General features: G+C 46.0%; 3 protein-coding genes across 8 annotated transcripts; 1 reads left to right on the forward strand and 2 right to left on the reverse strand.

Moving 5' to 3' along the window:
* Positions 1-637: 637 nt before the first annotated feature.
* naprt (nicotinate phosphoribosyltransferase) lies at positions 638-9,163 on the reverse strand. 3 transcript variants are annotated; one of them, XM_026322997.2, is made up of 14 exons: positions 9,056-9,163; positions 8,466-8,843; positions 7,215-7,342; positions 7,035-7,117; positions 4,755-4,885; positions 4,391-4,506; positions 3,963-4,153; positions 3,505-3,645; positions 3,318-3,402; positions 3,158-3,238; positions 2,960-3,062; positions 2,393-2,544; positions 1,773-1,880; positions 638-1,679 (listed from the first exon to the last, which is right to left on the reverse strand). In XM_026322997.2, the coding sequence occupies exons 2-14, from the start codon at positions 8,710-8,712 to the stop codon at positions 1,593-1,595; spliced, it is 1,653 nt and encodes a 550-aa protein (XP_026178782.1). In that variant the 5' UTR covers positions 8,713-8,843; positions 9,056-9,163; the 3' UTR covers positions 638-1,592. The 3 variants fall into 3 exon arrangements, with proteins under 3 accessions (XP_026178782.1, XP_026178783.1, XP_026178781.1); XM_026322998.2 differs by having other exon boundaries at positions 3,505-3,642; positions 8,466-9,135; XM_026322996.2 differs by having other exon boundaries at positions 8,466-9,133.
* A 372-nt stretch (positions 9,164-9,535) lies between these two features.
* Positions 9,536-14,221, reverse strand: c4h8orf82 (chromosome 4 C8orf82 homolog). Of its 3 annotated transcripts, none has more exons than XM_026323012.1 (4): positions 14,193-14,221; positions 11,008-11,179; positions 10,885-10,933; positions 9,536-10,302 (listed from the first exon to the last, which is right to left on the reverse strand). In XM_026323012.1, the coding sequence occupies exons 2-4, from the start codon at positions 11,167-11,169 to the stop codon at positions 9,803-9,805; spliced, it is 711 nt and encodes a 236-aa protein (XP_026178797.1). In that variant the 5' UTR covers positions 11,170-11,179; positions 14,193-14,221; the 3' UTR covers positions 9,536-9,802. The 3 variants fall into 3 exon arrangements, with proteins under 3 accessions (XP_026178797.1, XP_026178796.1, XP_026178795.1); XM_026323011.1 differs by lacking the exon at positions 14,193-14,221 and adding an exon at positions 12,459-12,561; XM_026323010.2 differs by lacking the exon at positions 14,193-14,221 and having other exon boundaries at positions 11,008-11,239.
* LOC113139661 (MARVEL domain-containing protein 3) lies at positions 12,066-15,738 on the forward strand. 2 transcript variants are annotated; one of them, XM_026323007.1, is made up of 4 exons: positions 12,066-12,201; positions 12,716-12,849; positions 13,263-13,381; positions 14,223-15,738. In XM_026323007.1, the coding sequence occupies exons 2-4, from the start codon at positions 12,755-12,757 to the stop codon at positions 14,879-14,881; spliced, it is 873 nt and encodes a 290-aa protein (XP_026178792.1). In that variant the 5' UTR covers positions 12,066-12,201; positions 12,716-12,754; the 3' UTR covers positions 14,882-15,738. The 2 variants fall into 2 exon arrangements, with proteins under 2 accessions (XP_026178792.1, XP_026178791.1); XM_026323006.1 differs by having other exon boundaries at positions 12,189-12,329.
* The last annotated feature ends 30 nt before the right edge of the window (positions 15,739-15,768 follow it).

Here is a 15,768-nt window from a genome sequence, read left to right on the forward strand (position 1 = left end):
TTCATTAAATATCAGAAACATCTGGATTCAAACGTCCCGCAGGGAAGTGAAAGTGAAAAGAAGTTTCTGCAACAGGACAAGAATCTGAGACAAAATCCACTTCACCGAACACAAGCTGCAGCTTTTGGAACAGCTCCCACTGTGCTCTGATCCCAAACATCCTGTGGGAGGGAAGCACCTAAAAATGAAGGTTTCTGCAGAAACTGAGGCTGAACATCCTAAATGAAGAACAAAAAGACGTGTTTGGAAGAGAGTTAGCTAGGGCCCAAAACGCCCCGATCACGCTTTGTAATCTGTTCACTTCAAATTCCAACAAACGTGTAATTTGACCAGACCAAACATCTGCACACAGCTGTACGTTTGCACTGTGACGTCTGCTCATGTCAGTGCCAAACACATGAGCGTGGAGCGTAGTCCACCTCAGTGAGCTGATGATATCACGGCCTCTCCAGGTCTGATCAGCTCCACATGTGCTGGGTCTGTCTGCATCTGTACAACCACTGGGCAGCAGGCAGCCAATCAGGATGAAGGGAGACACATGTGCTCCAGCTGCAGTGCAGCGTTGGGGGGGGGGGGGGTTCCACAGTTTAACACTAAAAAACCTTTTTAATGCCACAGAGACAATGCAGTTCAATAGTATGTTGATTATTGATTGTTTATTGACATTCGTGTTGCTGTGTTTAATCAATTAAGAATCACCTCAGGACACAAAACAGTCTGGGGGGGTCTGATGTGGGTTTGGGCAGGGTCCTATTGACTCAGACCATGTCCAGTCTCAGATCTTTACGGTTCCTGAGCTTCCTACAAAACGTTTTGTAAAAACTGAGGTTACTGTCTACAGCATGAACGAAAACCATCCCATCTCTTCGTGAATATTTCAGACTCAAAGGACGAATATCAAACAGTTTTTGATATGAAGCTGAAAATCTGTAGGTTTTTTTTTTTTTGAGAAATTTAAGGCGTCTTCCCTCCAGAACGTGTTAATGTCACAGGCTAGTTTGGTTTTTCTCACTCAATCATGATTCAGACTGTACAAACGCTACTGAACAACTTAAGATCCACTTACTAGCCTTTTCTAGAGCGTTCCTTCTCTGTGTTCCTCGGCAGATGCCGTCTATCAGAGCTTCAGCTTTACCTGTGGATAAACTGAGATATGAGGCTGAAAGGCCCAAAAAGCTAATATGTGGATCTTAAACGAAGATGTTGATTTGGTTTAACAGACTTGGCTTTAGGTTTGTCTGCTGTTAAAATACCTGTTGTGGTTTGTGGTCTCTGTTTATTGCCAGATCAACCAAAACACTGATAACAAAGTTCACATTATATGTTCGGATCTCTGCACATCTGTGGGTGACTGGGTGACTGTGCATTCTCTAAATTAGTAGGAAGGTTCTTGAGGTCACAGAAAAAAAAAAAAAACAAGTCTACAGCAGGAAAAGTCGCTGTAGCTGTTTTCATGTGCTTCTGTCTGGACTGTCAAGTTGTGTTCATGTTAAAACGTTCCCCAGGCAAATTGTGGTTCCTGTCTGAGCATTAGGACCATTCACTCATGTTACTGGGAGACACTGGAAAACAGCAGCTGTGGAGGATTAGCTTTAGATGGCCGAGAGAAAGCTGCCGTGGTTGCTGGTGCCTCTCTGGATCTCTGCGACCAGATGATGGAGTCTTTCCGACAGCGCCACCTGGTGGGAGAGGACGCCACAGACAAGGTGAAGAAATCTCTCGGCTGTGAGATTCAGTTTTTGCGGGTTAGAGGAGGTCTGAGTTGTTCTCACCGTGTAAGTGTCTGGCTCCTGCAGCCTCTTATGTCGAGGGTGCAGAGTCTGGAGGGAGGTCTGGACCTTTGCTCTAGTTTCTGCAGTGCTGCACAGACGCTGTGTGACCTAGAAAAAATGGGAGACACATTCATCAGGACAAAGCCCTTTTCAATCGTGGTGTCATCTGTTCGGTGCCTTCCAAAGAATACTCCAGACAGAATCACTAAGACAGTCATGTGACGGTACAGTTATTGTTGTAATCTCCTTATTGTTTAAGACGCTGTGTCCATAAACGGGTAAATCTAAACGCTTTACGTCACATGACACATTCCCTCTCAGATCCTGAAACAATCTGTCTGAGCCCTTGCTGCTTTTAATCAAATCATTTTGTTTCCCTACAACATCTAATTCTCTCAACTGCTTTTGAAAACCTTTCTAACTGGAAAAACAGACAGCTGGTCCACCCAAAGTCCATGGGACTATTTGGGTGGTTCTGTCTACGGCTGTCCAAGTCATCAAGTCCGTGAGTGGGTGTACAGACTTCACCAGACTTTGTCCAGAAGATGATCCCAAATTAAGCCTCAGAAAAAAATGTCTTGTCAGTAAATGAATGTGGGTGCTGTCATGACAACCCTCACCTGTCCTTTGGTAAACACTTCCTGGAACAGACAGGTGACCTGAGCTGGAGTGACCACTGAGCCATCACAGCCCAGAGGGAAGCAGCTCAGGGGGACTCCTGCCTGTGGAGAAGCCTCCGCCCCCAAACACACCAGGTCCAGGAAAGCATGTCCTGCAGAGGAGAGGGAGGCTGTGAACATGTTTACAGGGAGGTGCAAAAATAAAACATCTTCTGTGCCAACAGACGAGCCGCTGCGTTACCTCAGAAAGGTCTTTCCTTTGTCTCGTGACTTTTTCAGGGCATCTCAACTCATCAACTAAAGCAGCATCAGTGTGAACTCACCTGCATGTCTTCTAGTCTCTATGTGGGTTTTCCTGGAGGTGATGCTCACAGCTCATACAGAAACGTGAAACTGCTCGGTGAACTGTTAGATCACCAGTAGAACCAGCACATGCTGGACAAACGGACACGGTCTTATAGCGTCCTGCCACATCAGGTACGTTACAGACGCTGCCACACTGCAGGCAGCTGTGAAAATGTTCTGCAGCTGAAAATAAAGAAAACAGAAATAAATACACTAACTCACCGTCAGCGCCCACCAGCCTGTACACAGCTTTCCTCCCAGGCACTGTGCTTTTTTCTGGGTCTTCACTGCTCTTCATCCTGGGCCTCCCTCGCACCTCCACCAGCTGACACACAACACACAGACGTTAATATGAGAGAAGAGAGACTATTGGCTATTTCTTTATAGATATTTGCTGTTTGTTTGGTTTTTTCAAATGACCTTATACACACAACCCAGCGAGGGCTGTTTTGTGCAGGTGACCAGATGTGTCCCAACACCAACCACGTCGATCTCGTTCTCCTGAAACAGTCACACAGAGACCATCAGGGACTAGGGTGGAGCCAAGAAGACAGGGCAGGTTAGAATTTGCTCCTGTTACCTTCTTGTTGAGTTCAGCCATGCTTTGCTCTGATATGTTATTGGTGGCCATGATGATCAACGAATCAAAAGCAGGGATGGAGAAACTGTAGAGATAAAAGAGTGAGAAGGGACTTAGGGAAAAAGAGACTGACGGAGGAGTGAAATCAGTTCTCTAGGTGTTTGAAGATACGCGGCACATCACTCACTGCTTTCTGCAGAGTCTGAAGACACGACGGACATCGACTGACTGCCTGCAGAGGTCCCCGCTGTCCAGACGAACTCCCACCGGCTGGTAGCCCAGTTCACACAGGGCCAAGGCCACAGCGCAGAAGTTCAACAGGCCGCTACTGAAACCAGGTGAAGACAGAAATGAGATCCTATGGGCTCTGGACACAAACTGAAACTGAGACTGGTCAAAGGATTCAGTCTCTCAGTAGGTCCCATCACCCTGCACTGGTCTCTCTGACAGGTCAAATAATAAACGTGCTGCAAAGTCCACATATGACGATGTGTCTGGCAGAGCACTACAGGAAACTGCTGCTCACTTGATTTCTTCTTCTTTGTAAAATTACTTCAAACTCAAAAGAAAACGATCAGGATTCAGTAAAAAGTGAAAGGTGCTCGCTCTCTGTCATGATGTTTCAGTATCAGCGTCAGGACTTACCAGCCAACACTGTAGCTGTCTATCACAGGGAGGAAGTTGTGAGGGTAGGAGACGGCGTAGGACAAGAAAGCAGCCAACTCGTCCTCTCTGATCTTCCCCGGCTCTGCCTCCAGAAGCCCAGACACGTGACTCAACCAGACCTTTGTCAAAGAGATGAAGTCGACTGGGTCCCCGTTCACTGTCGCCAGAGTCTGATAAGAAACATTAGACAGGGACATTTTAGGAAGAGCGTGACACTGTGAGGCGTCAGTTTTCAAAATCTAAAAACTAACCAGTAACTCTCAGATGTCAGAGTCTTTAAATGCACCAAAACCATCATCATCTCGCTGTTTCCACTGGTGCGCCAACAATAAAGTAGGAAATAATGGTCCTACAACATTCGCTGGTCTGGTCCTTGGAGGACGAGCTGAGAAGAGGAGGATACTCACTCGTGGATACACCTCCTCCAGGGACGTAAAGGAAGTGACGTATGAGTGCGCCATGGTCCCTGCGACTGGGATCCCGAACAGGAAACCAGCCTGGACGTTACTGGTGAGATCAAACCCTGCATCAAGAAAGTTTCCAGCATCATTCTGTGGGTGTGTCATATCATCAGGAGCCTAAATCAACACAGCAGGTCTGAGGCAACACACCCGAACAAATCTGGGGCACATACAAAGCCATTTTCTGCTTCTCCCCAGTGTTGGCTCCGGTTCACTTGTGGTCGTACGGTGTCATTTATCGTAACTGGCTAATTGTGGCAAACATAGAAACTACAGGACCTTGACATAAGAGCAGTCACACAATATTCACCTCCAACGTGAGTGTACCGTGAGGCAGTCAGCCCTCCATCTGGCCCCTGAGCCCTCCTGAGGCCCATCTCCACCAGCCTCCTGCTGGGTCCGGCTGCCAGGCGGAAACGGGCCGCGTTACTGCAGACCAGACTAAAAACAGAGGAGAAGAAGAAAATCTGTTTAATAACTTCAGAAAGTGGCTGTGAGAGAAAAACCTTTGCAGCCACTTTGTCATATATTCCATGATAAAGAAATATGTCAGAGTCTGTATTTCTGAATAATTTTAAAAGCCTGAGGGGGCCGAGGATCTTTAGTATCTTTGGATTCTCATCTACTACATTATATATTTGATAAATCCTCTGAATTTCATAAACCTCCAGCAAGTTTAATCAACTTTTACTGAAAATTCTACTCGGCCAAAAGGACAAACCAAACACACACTGTATAAAAAAGGAGAAACAGAACTTTATTCTCATAAACATAATAAGTACTAGTTACAATAATAAATCATAGATACAACACTGTGCACTAAAACACACAGGACATGCTTTTGATAGAAATGACATCAATCATTTGATTTATCAGTTAATGTCAGACAGAGTGAAGTGAAGTTGCTTCTACAGAGTCAGGCTGTCCCACAGAACACACCCCAGACTGAGTCCAGATCAGGGCTCTGTGGGGGTCAGACCATCTGCTGCAGGACTCCTGCCTCTTCATGAGCTCTGGTGGGTTCTTTATGGGCTGGTCGTCCTGCACAGTGACCCTGGGCTCAGTCAGACCCCTGATGTGTCATAAGAATCTAAAACATCTAAAGTGGCGTAAAACTTTTGCACAGTGCAGTAAAAATATTAACACAACGGACGAACATTTACAAACTGATGTGCACGTACAATCAGGTCAGCACGTAAACAGTGCTCAGTGGTCTGTTGCAAATCTTTATTGCTCAGTATGTGGAATGACCTTAGGGAGCTGATCTTTGAGAAGGACTTTCTGGACACAGGTCCATATATGGGCCCAGTGATGAAGATCCCCATCCCGGAGCCTCTCTGGGTTCAGTGTGCAGGGCCACTTAAACATGTTTGCAGAAGTTTACTAGAAGAAATGATGATAAAATGACTGTAAATATGTTTAAACAGTAAACGCAGCAGATATTCTCCACCTGTGTCAGGACAGAGACCAACAAAGTCACAACATTGCAGGTGTTGATTCTGTAAAACCAGTAAATGTGTCAGACATCTGGTACAACTACACAAGCTGGAGGTTACCAACAGAAACAAAATATGCATAAGCTTCTTTATCCCTAAATATATGTGATGGTGGGGTGGACTGAATATCAGACACCCCCCTCACAGGCCTGTGGTCCTGTCATTGTAGCTCCTGTTACAGGTAAATTTACAGATAAATGTTCAAACACCTTCTGACTGACACCATGAAAACACTGACACTATTAACACACAGACGCCTCTAGTCCCTCTGTCAGTGACACTGTGTTTGTGTGTGAGCTAATGGACGTGCAGTTAGTTTAAAGGGATAGTGACGCACAGAATCTGTCCTTATTTACTCTGTCAGCGTTAATGTGTTTGACTTCATTGCTGTGTTCCTCCTAATACACGTACACTCTCCTAGAACAGCACAACATAGCACAGTCTGGCTAACGCGGCTACGTTCACAGCACAAAATAAATGTAAGTGACAACGTTTACAACTAACCTGCTGAAGCTGAGATGGTCCAACTGGTTTGGGAGTCTCGTCTCGCTCTGGGCCAGTTACTGTAGGTTGTGTTGTGCTTTCGCAAGACCGGGGGGGGGGTGACGGGGGGGGGGGGCTAAACAGGCAGGTTGAGAGGTGGGCTGAGGATCCTTGTCTCGTCGACTTCTTACGCAAGCATGTTAGCGAAGTCTTCTTAAGACGTCAGAGGAGGACTGGTTTTATCAGGGTATTTCATGACACCTTTAAAATCTTGACAAGAACTGTTGAGGTGATCCACGACTTTAAGATCAGTTTCACTAATCCCTCAAGGAAATTCTGTCATTCATCAATCAAAACTGCCGAACTAGGCTGTTTCCAGTTTTTCAGGTGTTGCTGCATTATTTGCTTTATCACTGTAAACTGTGATCTTTGGGTTTTTGACTTTTGACTTTCTTTTATTTCAAGATTATCTGACCTTTATTTGATCTAATCTGACCTGTCACAGGCCACTGCTCATCTTACATAATCAATCAATAATTAAGATAAAATCTGTTAATCAATAGCAAATGGGATTATTAGTTGCCGATTTTTCTGTGTGTGTGTGTTGTTACCTGGCATAGTTAACCAGACACAGTAAACTGGTCTCAAGCAGCTGAACCACAGCCAGGGGACCTTCCACCTCCATCAGTGGCACCTGCAGATGATGTAGACATGCAGCACAAATTAGACCCTGTATTGACCCTGGCTGTGACCTTTGACCCTCAATTTTGCCCCAAAGCTCTGCAGCTCACCCTGGCAAACACCAGAGTGCCCTCTGGGACCGAGCGGACTGTGACGCCCGAGCAGTCCAGGCCTCGCAGGAACTGGAAGAAGGCGGGGTCGGTGGCTGGTGGCAGGACTGAGCGCAGGAAGTCCACATCTGGATCCACAACACACAGCATTAGCAAAACATCTGCAACACTATACGAGACCAGCAACTGAGACATAGTTCATTCTGAAACGTACCACACATGTCCTCTGTTCCACACATCCATCCATCACCTGTACCCCCTTAGTCCTAACCAGGGTCTCAGGGATCTGCTGGAGCCTATCCCAGCTCTCTTTGGGTGAAAGGCAGGGGTCCACCCTGGACAGGTCCCCAGTCCATCACAGGGCCACATAGAGACAAACAACCTCACACACTCACACTCACTCCTATGGGCAATTTAGAGTCACCAATCAACCTGACATACATGTTTTTGGACTGTGGGAGGAAACCAGAGTACCTGGAGAAAACCCACACAAGCACAGGGAGAACATGCAGACTCCACACAGAAAGGCCCCTGATGGGTTTCAAACCAGGAACCTTCTTGCTGTGAGGCAACAGGGCTAACCACTAAGTCACACATATTATTTCCAACAACCTTCATAGCTAATCATTTTCTGCGCAGCTGAACATAGTCCAACCCTGACTGTCTGCAGGGCAAAGGAACAAAGTACTTTACTTGAGTAGTTTATGCTACTTTGAATTCAACCAGAAGTATTACAATATTTACGTGTACTTTAACAAAAACATGAATACAACAAGGTAAAAACTAATCTCTAAGTATTTAGTTTAAAATCCACAGTCAGACTCTGAGCGAGGACTTATACCCTCAGAGCCAATGAGTCCACTGTTACTGCATTAGATTTTGAGGTAGACCCGAGTTAGACATGTGGGTCCTCACAGATCAACTGTGGTGTTTCTCCTGTCTGAACCGTGGGAACGAAGTGGGACCTGCACCAAAACCAGATTAACGACCTGCAGCTGCAGGACAAGACGTGTTTCTGATCCTGCAGTGAAACATGTTGGTTCTTGGCCCATATTGGAGATTCTGGATTCGTCTTTTGGCTAAAACTCAAAGTTGACTGGAAAACAACACTGATGTTCAGCTTTCATGGTGAAAGAGAACTGAGGTCTACGAGGACTTTGGAGGACAGAAAGTGAAACCAGACACTGTCTCTAAGTGAGTTCGGTTCCCTGGTCTGGTTCCGACGATGCAAACCCAGTTTCCTTTCCTTACCTTCGTCAGTGAAGTGAAAGCTTTGCAGGAACAGCAGACAGTCGTCCAGTCCGGCGAATATCGAGAACCCGCCCCCGAAAGGATTGTCCCTGAAGAAGAGCTCGAACACCGCGGGCTCCTGGTGCCGACCCGCCCGCCAGTACGCGTACGCCATCGTGAACTGGTACAAGTCGGTGAGCAGCGGGGGAACCCGCTCCCGGATAGACCGCTCCCTGACCCCGCATGTGCTGCCGGACGGCGCTGCCATGTTTTCCGAGCCCTGGGTCCAGGTTCACTGAGGTAGAGACCTCTGGGACATGCAGTTCCTCCTACCCACCTGAGGCCCAAACGTCCCATGTGGGCTGGGAAAACAGGCTGCACTTCCAGTCTGTCAAGTCCCTGAAATGCAATAAAACCAAATGAGGTGAGACGTTCAAGTCCTCTGCAGAAAAACAGCTGGTTCCAGGGTGTGAAGAAACTTTACAATGGAATAAATCACCAGTACTCTGGAGTAAAAGTACTTCCCCCTCACGTTAAAGTAGAAATACTGCAGTAACCTGCAAGTGAATATACTTTGTTAGTTACATCTGTGCATTATGCAGACAGCTTACCACTCCGGGAAGTGACCTGCAAATTAGACACAATGTCCCGGAAATGGTGCGAACGAGCAACAGAGACACATGTAGTGACATAAGCCGCGTCTCATTCCGCAGCTCTGATAAGTTTTAAACTGCAACAGAACGAGAAAATGAAAGAACCAAGAACTCAACACAGAATTTATTCCATTTATTCCAAACGGAAGTGGGATTTTCCTTCAGTGTCTTTCAGAGGTTGTTGGTCCTGGTGCTCCACATAAACATGTTCCATTCAAATGTTGTTTTCCACTTGCGTACACAAACTAATATGTCAGTCGTGTATATATAAAGTTCTAAACATCTATTTGCTGCAGCTCAAACCAACGGGTATTTGTTTGTATTGAGCATGTACCGATATGGGACAACCATGTCCTGCTCTGCATTTCCTCTGACTGGACTTTGTGACTTTTCACTAATATTTTCTTTTAGACTGGGTTGTTTTGCTTTTTCAGAAACCTAAATATGTCATTTATACTCACTTTCAGAAACTAAAGAGAAAAACTCTCCTGCAAACTGTAACAGGAAGCTGCAGGTGCACGTGGCTTTGTCTGAAGGCTGTGAGGGAAAATTAAAGTATGGACCCAAACTCTAATTATCATTATCAGTATCAGACTGGACGATCTAATTCTCACACCTGTCCCAGGAATCTACCCCTGACCACGTGTGTGGATATTTCACAAGATAGCATTTCAAAAGGTCAGTCACAACTTCAGCTGGTTCTGGTCATTTTCCCAGCTGTCCTTGCTGCCCGCTGCCTTCTTCTGCTGGGGGGAAGCATCCAGCGATCTCACTGGTCAGTGTGTGCTTCTGTCCTTTCCAGAGAAAGTGTGTAGGCTGTCCCGTCTGGCCCTGCTCTGCTGTGTAAATGAAGAAGGGGCTAAGCTCGATGGCCAGAGCGGACCTGACCAGTCCGACTCCCCCTGAGCGCTCTGAGCAGGGGTGGTAAACCCGCCCGCTGCCCGGATGCATGTACAGAGCCGCCGGGCGGAAGGGGACGGACAGCTTCTCTGCGCCGCCACAGTACGACAGCAGCTCCTGATCACCCGTGATCCCCTGTGGCCCTGCGGGACTCTGCAGCAGGTGGGTGAAGACCACAGGTCGGTCGTCGCAGCGCAGGAAGTTCCTCTCCCTCCCACACAGGGACAAGTAGGGGAAGTCCTCCTCATAACGGCCGCTCCGGTTTGCACGCAGACGACTGAAGAAGAAGACCAGGAATTGTTTATCTGGCGATAAAGAAAGATGATGGACAGCTGCTAATCAACACAACAACACAATGATGGTGCACTGGAAAACATGAGTCCGATCTAAAGTTCCCTGAGGGCATCAGCTGTGGCTTCACAATGCAAACCTGCAGCCAGAGGAAATTATCTGTCCTACCAGTGCCCTCACACTGATCATAAAGGCCAGTGTTACATCTGCAGCTAGACAGTACTATAAGTATAATATATAGTATTTTATATACTAGAACTAAGTACAGTTATATCATCTCACTGCAGTATCATTATGGAATGATACCATCCATTGATTACCAAGATTAACTTTGTAAACAAATGATGTAAAGTTCAGCAAAACCATTTTTTCCTGTTGCAGTGTGAAACTACATGTGATACTAGTTTGAATATTTCACATAGTGAACTCAGAGCTGATATTCTAACTCCAGAACTCAGAGCTCTGGACTTTACTGCTGATTTGAAGAAAACAAAACATATTTCATCAAACTGTCTGGTTGTCCTCTGAGGTTCTTCTGAGGTCCAGAGTCAGAGGCTGGATCAGTCATAGTGGAGGTGTGTCCGTGCTGCCTTTACCTTTGAAGCAGGTGACAAAGTTCTTCACTTTAGTGTCATCGAGGAAAAGCTGCAGGCAGAGCAGGTACAGACACGTCAGGCTGCTGAATGTTTACATGTCTGCAGATATGTGAACACACTCACCTGTCCCTGATGGTCGATGTAGTAGAAGTACTCTCGGATGCGTGGCTCGGGACTCTGGCCCTGGGTGTATGTAGCGGTGTTTCTGGAGGCGGTGTAGCCGGGAGGCAGGTAGCGCAGCGCGGCCAGAGCTCTGCACCCGAGACTCGCGGTCCGGAGCCACATGACCGCAGGACTAAAGGGGGTCAGCAAAAACCGGGTGGGTCGCATGACAAACAGCGTGATAACCGGGAATGTCTGGTGCACGAAGTTACACGACTCAAGCTCTGGCTTCGTGTTATTGTTTACAGCTGCAGACGCAACCCGGAAGATTTTGACTGTTGCACCATCGTCTGTCTGTTTCTGGCTGCTGCCGCCTGGTGGACACCGATGGTATTTATATTCCAATAATATGACATTATTAAAGTCAACTATAATTATATCTAATTATAACAACAAATATAGAAATATGGTCATGGAAACATCTGATGAAACGATGTGTTCCTGTTTCTAATCGAGTTTCCCTGGTATTGATTAAAAACACCAGGTCTATTAGAAACAAGTTGGGACTGAAGAAATGAGTCCTTTTGGTTTTGACTTTAACACTGTTACATCTAAATTAGTCAAATGTGCAAATAATATGAAAGGAAAAATATAAATCAGTCATTTAAACACTTACAGATTCGTTTTCTGTAATGAAATAATCAATGAAACCTGAATGTATAATAATAATTCAATACTTGAATCTCCCCTCGGGGATTAATGAAGTTGATCTTATCCACTGATTGCTGCCGCTCCAGGGGGTCGACTGAAAATTACAGACTAATTTATGGATTTATGAGCCATAATAGTGTCAGAAGCGATATATCATTTAATCATTGATTCTTATCTAATTATTAATTTCTAAGGTGCGGCACTGGGAGCAGGATCCTTCAGGGGGCTCATGTAATTCTCAGTGCTGACAAAAGAAGCACACAAACAACAACAATCCCTAAGACGCTGCTGCTCCAGGTCTAAACAAGAGGCTTCTCTTCTCCACACATGGAGCTGAACATGAAGCCGCTGACTGAAAAAACAGCTGCTAATGACCCGAACTTCATCCACACAAACAAACAAGCAAACAAACAAATAAAAACACCGGCCGTCAGTGAAGCGCTCCAGCTGTGACCGACGGACCCATCCGCCTCCCGCACCTGCAGGTTTCTCTTCCTTCTCCAGGTAGGGTGGAGCTTTTTTCTACCTGGAATCAGAGATCAGGGACTGGTTTCAGGTGCCCTAATGGTTTCGGGACCACTAATGGCGTTGTAGTCGGACTTTAGGGCGCTGTCATCGACATCCACCGCACAGTAAGTTGAGCTAACTAGCGTTAGCTGACGGTCGAACCGGTTCTGAAGTTTAAGTAAATAAAACCAACTAACGCAAACCGTTCGACCTGAAGCCGTGTTTGTGTTTTTGCTGCTTTAGAGGCCACTAACCTGCTCCACGGCTGCTCGACGTGAAGTTTAAGACGCTTCGATCTGGAGCAAATTCACCGAGTTTGTGTTTTTTTGCGTTAAAGAATCTTTACGTACGTTGACGTTTTTTTTTTGACGTGAGTTACGTCAACGGTCGCACAGCCAAACGTTTATTGTGTTTTTCCGAATAAACAAAGTGAAAATGACGCCGCTGAAATAAATAACTGCTGAAGTGTCGTTGGTTGTGAAGTAACTCTGAGGTTTTCTGGTCTTCAAAGGTCGTTTCGGTCCAAACTTGTCGCTGTCGGACCGCAGGTATGAGCCACCCGCCCCGGTCAAAGCGGGAACACCGGGAGAGAAACGGAGAGCACCGGCAGCACCGGGACGATGAGCGGCGCTCAGCCTCCGCCAGGTGCGGTTCGTGTTCCGGCATCAAACTTCATGAAACACTGTTTTTACCTGCACCTCCATCTTTTCCTTAGCTCAATTTAAATATAATCTAAACAATCTTCAAGTTAGCTAAACATGAGCCAACCAGCTACAGCGATTAACGCTAATCGATTAGTCATTGATTATTCGATTATTTACAAACGCGGCAGTGGTGGTTGGGTTCAGCTTCTCACTGTCGAGATTTGCTGCTTTTGTTTACGTCACTGATCAGAAGATTGATCTGCAGCACTGGATGCATACACAATACAAAGTACACACAGTACACAGAGTACACAGTGCCCATGTTGTTTTACTTAGCTATATACATGTGACGTGTGCTAGAATTAAACCGGTCGGTAATTTCCCTGAGGTCACCATGCAGTGTTTCTGCCTAAGGTCTTCGTCTCAGACCACATACTACTCCAGAGAGGTCAACTCTCCCCCCAGACGTGCACGGGACGTCCCCCGAGTGGAGCACAGCGACTCCAAATGCACACACATCTGCTCTCGGAGAGGTGAGTAGGGACCAGAGCTAAAGTGTCTGGACTGAATAAAATGAAACTGCTCTCACAGACACACAGCGCAGAGTTTGGTTTCAGTGCAGCTCCTTCCTCTTGTGACTACTGGACAGACTGGTTGGTCAGGTCTTTCTCATTTCTCTGAGTTTACTTTGGTAGAGCAATATGATGTGTAACAACACACTCCCCGATGAGTGTTAATGAATTTTAATTAAATACTACATTAGACATCTGCTTGGTCTCTGGGAAGCTGTGATCTGCATTTTCGGTATTTATTGACCGTTTGAAAAGTTAAAGGATTAATTTGACCTGCAAAATATACGCACGTGGTTAATTTCAATTCTAAAAGTCACTAGTGATGCCAACTGCTTCTTATGTCTTATGGAGCAAGTCCAAGCCACTTCTCAAGTCTCAGATCCAAGTCAAGTTCCATCAGGTCTCTGAATTCTGCTCATCTTAGTTTTTGAGTCTCAAGTCTTATTTTTGGCAGTCATGAGTCATTTCGTTATCAGTTAAACAGCTGCTCTAGACATTTTCATAAAGCAGTGAAACACACCCATCACTTTCCTAAAGCTCAGAGAGACATCTTTTAAACAGTGTGTAATCTCAGCCCAGAAGTCTGCAAATACTTCATCACAAAAGGCAAAAAGATAGAGGGAATCCACACGGGCTTAGGACTGTTTGCCATTTTTTATTGTAAAATCTCTCAAGTGAAAAATGTCATTATTATTTGGATCATTTAAAAGAGCCCTGTCAGTAAAAAAACAACCATTACCTGCAGCTGTAATCTAGTGAGTTTCTTCCTCACCTGTTTTCATGTGTGCCCTCTCCCTCCCAGGCGTGGTGCTGATCTGTGCTGTACTGACTAACGCCCTGGTGCTGATCTGTGTGGTGGCTGCCCAGATGGTGACGTCAGGCATGTCCTCGAGGGGCGGGATGACCAGCTTTGACATCAACACCAATATTAACCTGCAGGGCCCCGAGCTGCAGCAGGTAACAGAGCTGGACATACAGTACAGCCAGATGAGGGCCCCAGGCGTCTACGGCGGCCTCGCCTTCAGTCTGACCTTCGGCGTCATCTCGCTGCTGTTTGTGGTCACTGGTAACAAACCCCCTCACCTGATGTCCCAGAAGGTTCTGCTCGGAGCTCTGGTGTTTCAGGCGGTGGGTGCGCTGATGTATGTGGTGGCTGTTGGTCTGTACCTGCACTTCATCATCAGGGTCAACTCCACAGAAGTCTGCAAACAGCGAGAGAGGCTGTACATGCGTAACGGCTACACCTGGATGACCTGTGATGTGAGCGGGGGGGATGCAGCTGTGGCTCTGTTCGGGCTCATCACCGCGATCCTGTACATCATCGGCACAGTGCTCACGATCCAAACCATCCGACACGTGAAGGGCTACCTGCAGGAGCGAAAACGCAGAGAGGCAGAGAGAGAGCGGGCCCGTCCTGAGCTGCAGAGGGCCCGGCTGACGGCCGAAACCATCTCCGTGTGAGGGGGTAACACAAGTGTGGATACTGTATCATGAAGCAAGACCAGTGCGTTAACCAGCCATCTTTGGGCTTAGCTCGGGTTTTCTGGAATTATGAAGCTGTATTACTTTTAACCAGGTAAAATCATCAAGGTGATAACTTATGTTGCACAGCTCACCTGCCCCAGCATGGACAACTTCAGACAGGTAGAGTCTAATGTCCTCTCACCATGAAGAATTATTGTCATAGCTGCCTTTTATTTGCCATTAACGTCTTTGTGTCCTGACAGCGTTGGTGTATTTAGATTCGTTCTGTCAGTGCAGAGACGATACCATGAGGTTACACTGTTTAGATTCAAATATGTAAAAATAAGACACTACAGTCACTATTGATCAGGAAATTAATTACCTCAGTAAATTACAAATGCAAATTTATTTCTTTTCATCAGTATGTTTTGTCTTTGGACCATTTTTGTACATTTAAATGTTTTCCAGTCTTTCAAACTTTGTGATTTTATTGTATATATTTTATCAAACTGAACATTCTTCTTGCTCCTGCAGTGAACTAATTTCTTTTTGTTTTAAATTACATGACACTTCACTCTGGCTCTGACAGTGTTGCTTGGCAATGGACTGTAATACAGACATCTGTAACCAGATGCTAACCAGTGTGTTGGTGCCATATATCCAAATGTTTTCCTCAGTGAAGCTCAAATAGAACAAGGTGATCTTGCTTCATGAAGCAGCCCGTTCTGAAAGGACTGGGTTTGTTTCAGCCCATTTGAACTGAACTGTCTGTACGCAGGATTAGACTTTGTGCACTGAGACTGTACAGCTCTTTTTGAAGATTTTATCCTCATATTAAACCTCTACCAATGTGACATGATTAAAGCCCGTTTTTCATTACAAGT

Source organism: Mastacembelus armatus, chromosome 4 (assembly GCF_900324485.2).
Source record: "Mastacembelus armatus chromosome 4, fMasArm1.2, whole genome shotgun sequence".
Classification (NCBI taxonomy): domain Eukaryota; kingdom Metazoa; phylum Chordata; class Actinopteri; order Synbranchiformes; family Mastacembelidae; genus Mastacembelus; species Mastacembelus armatus.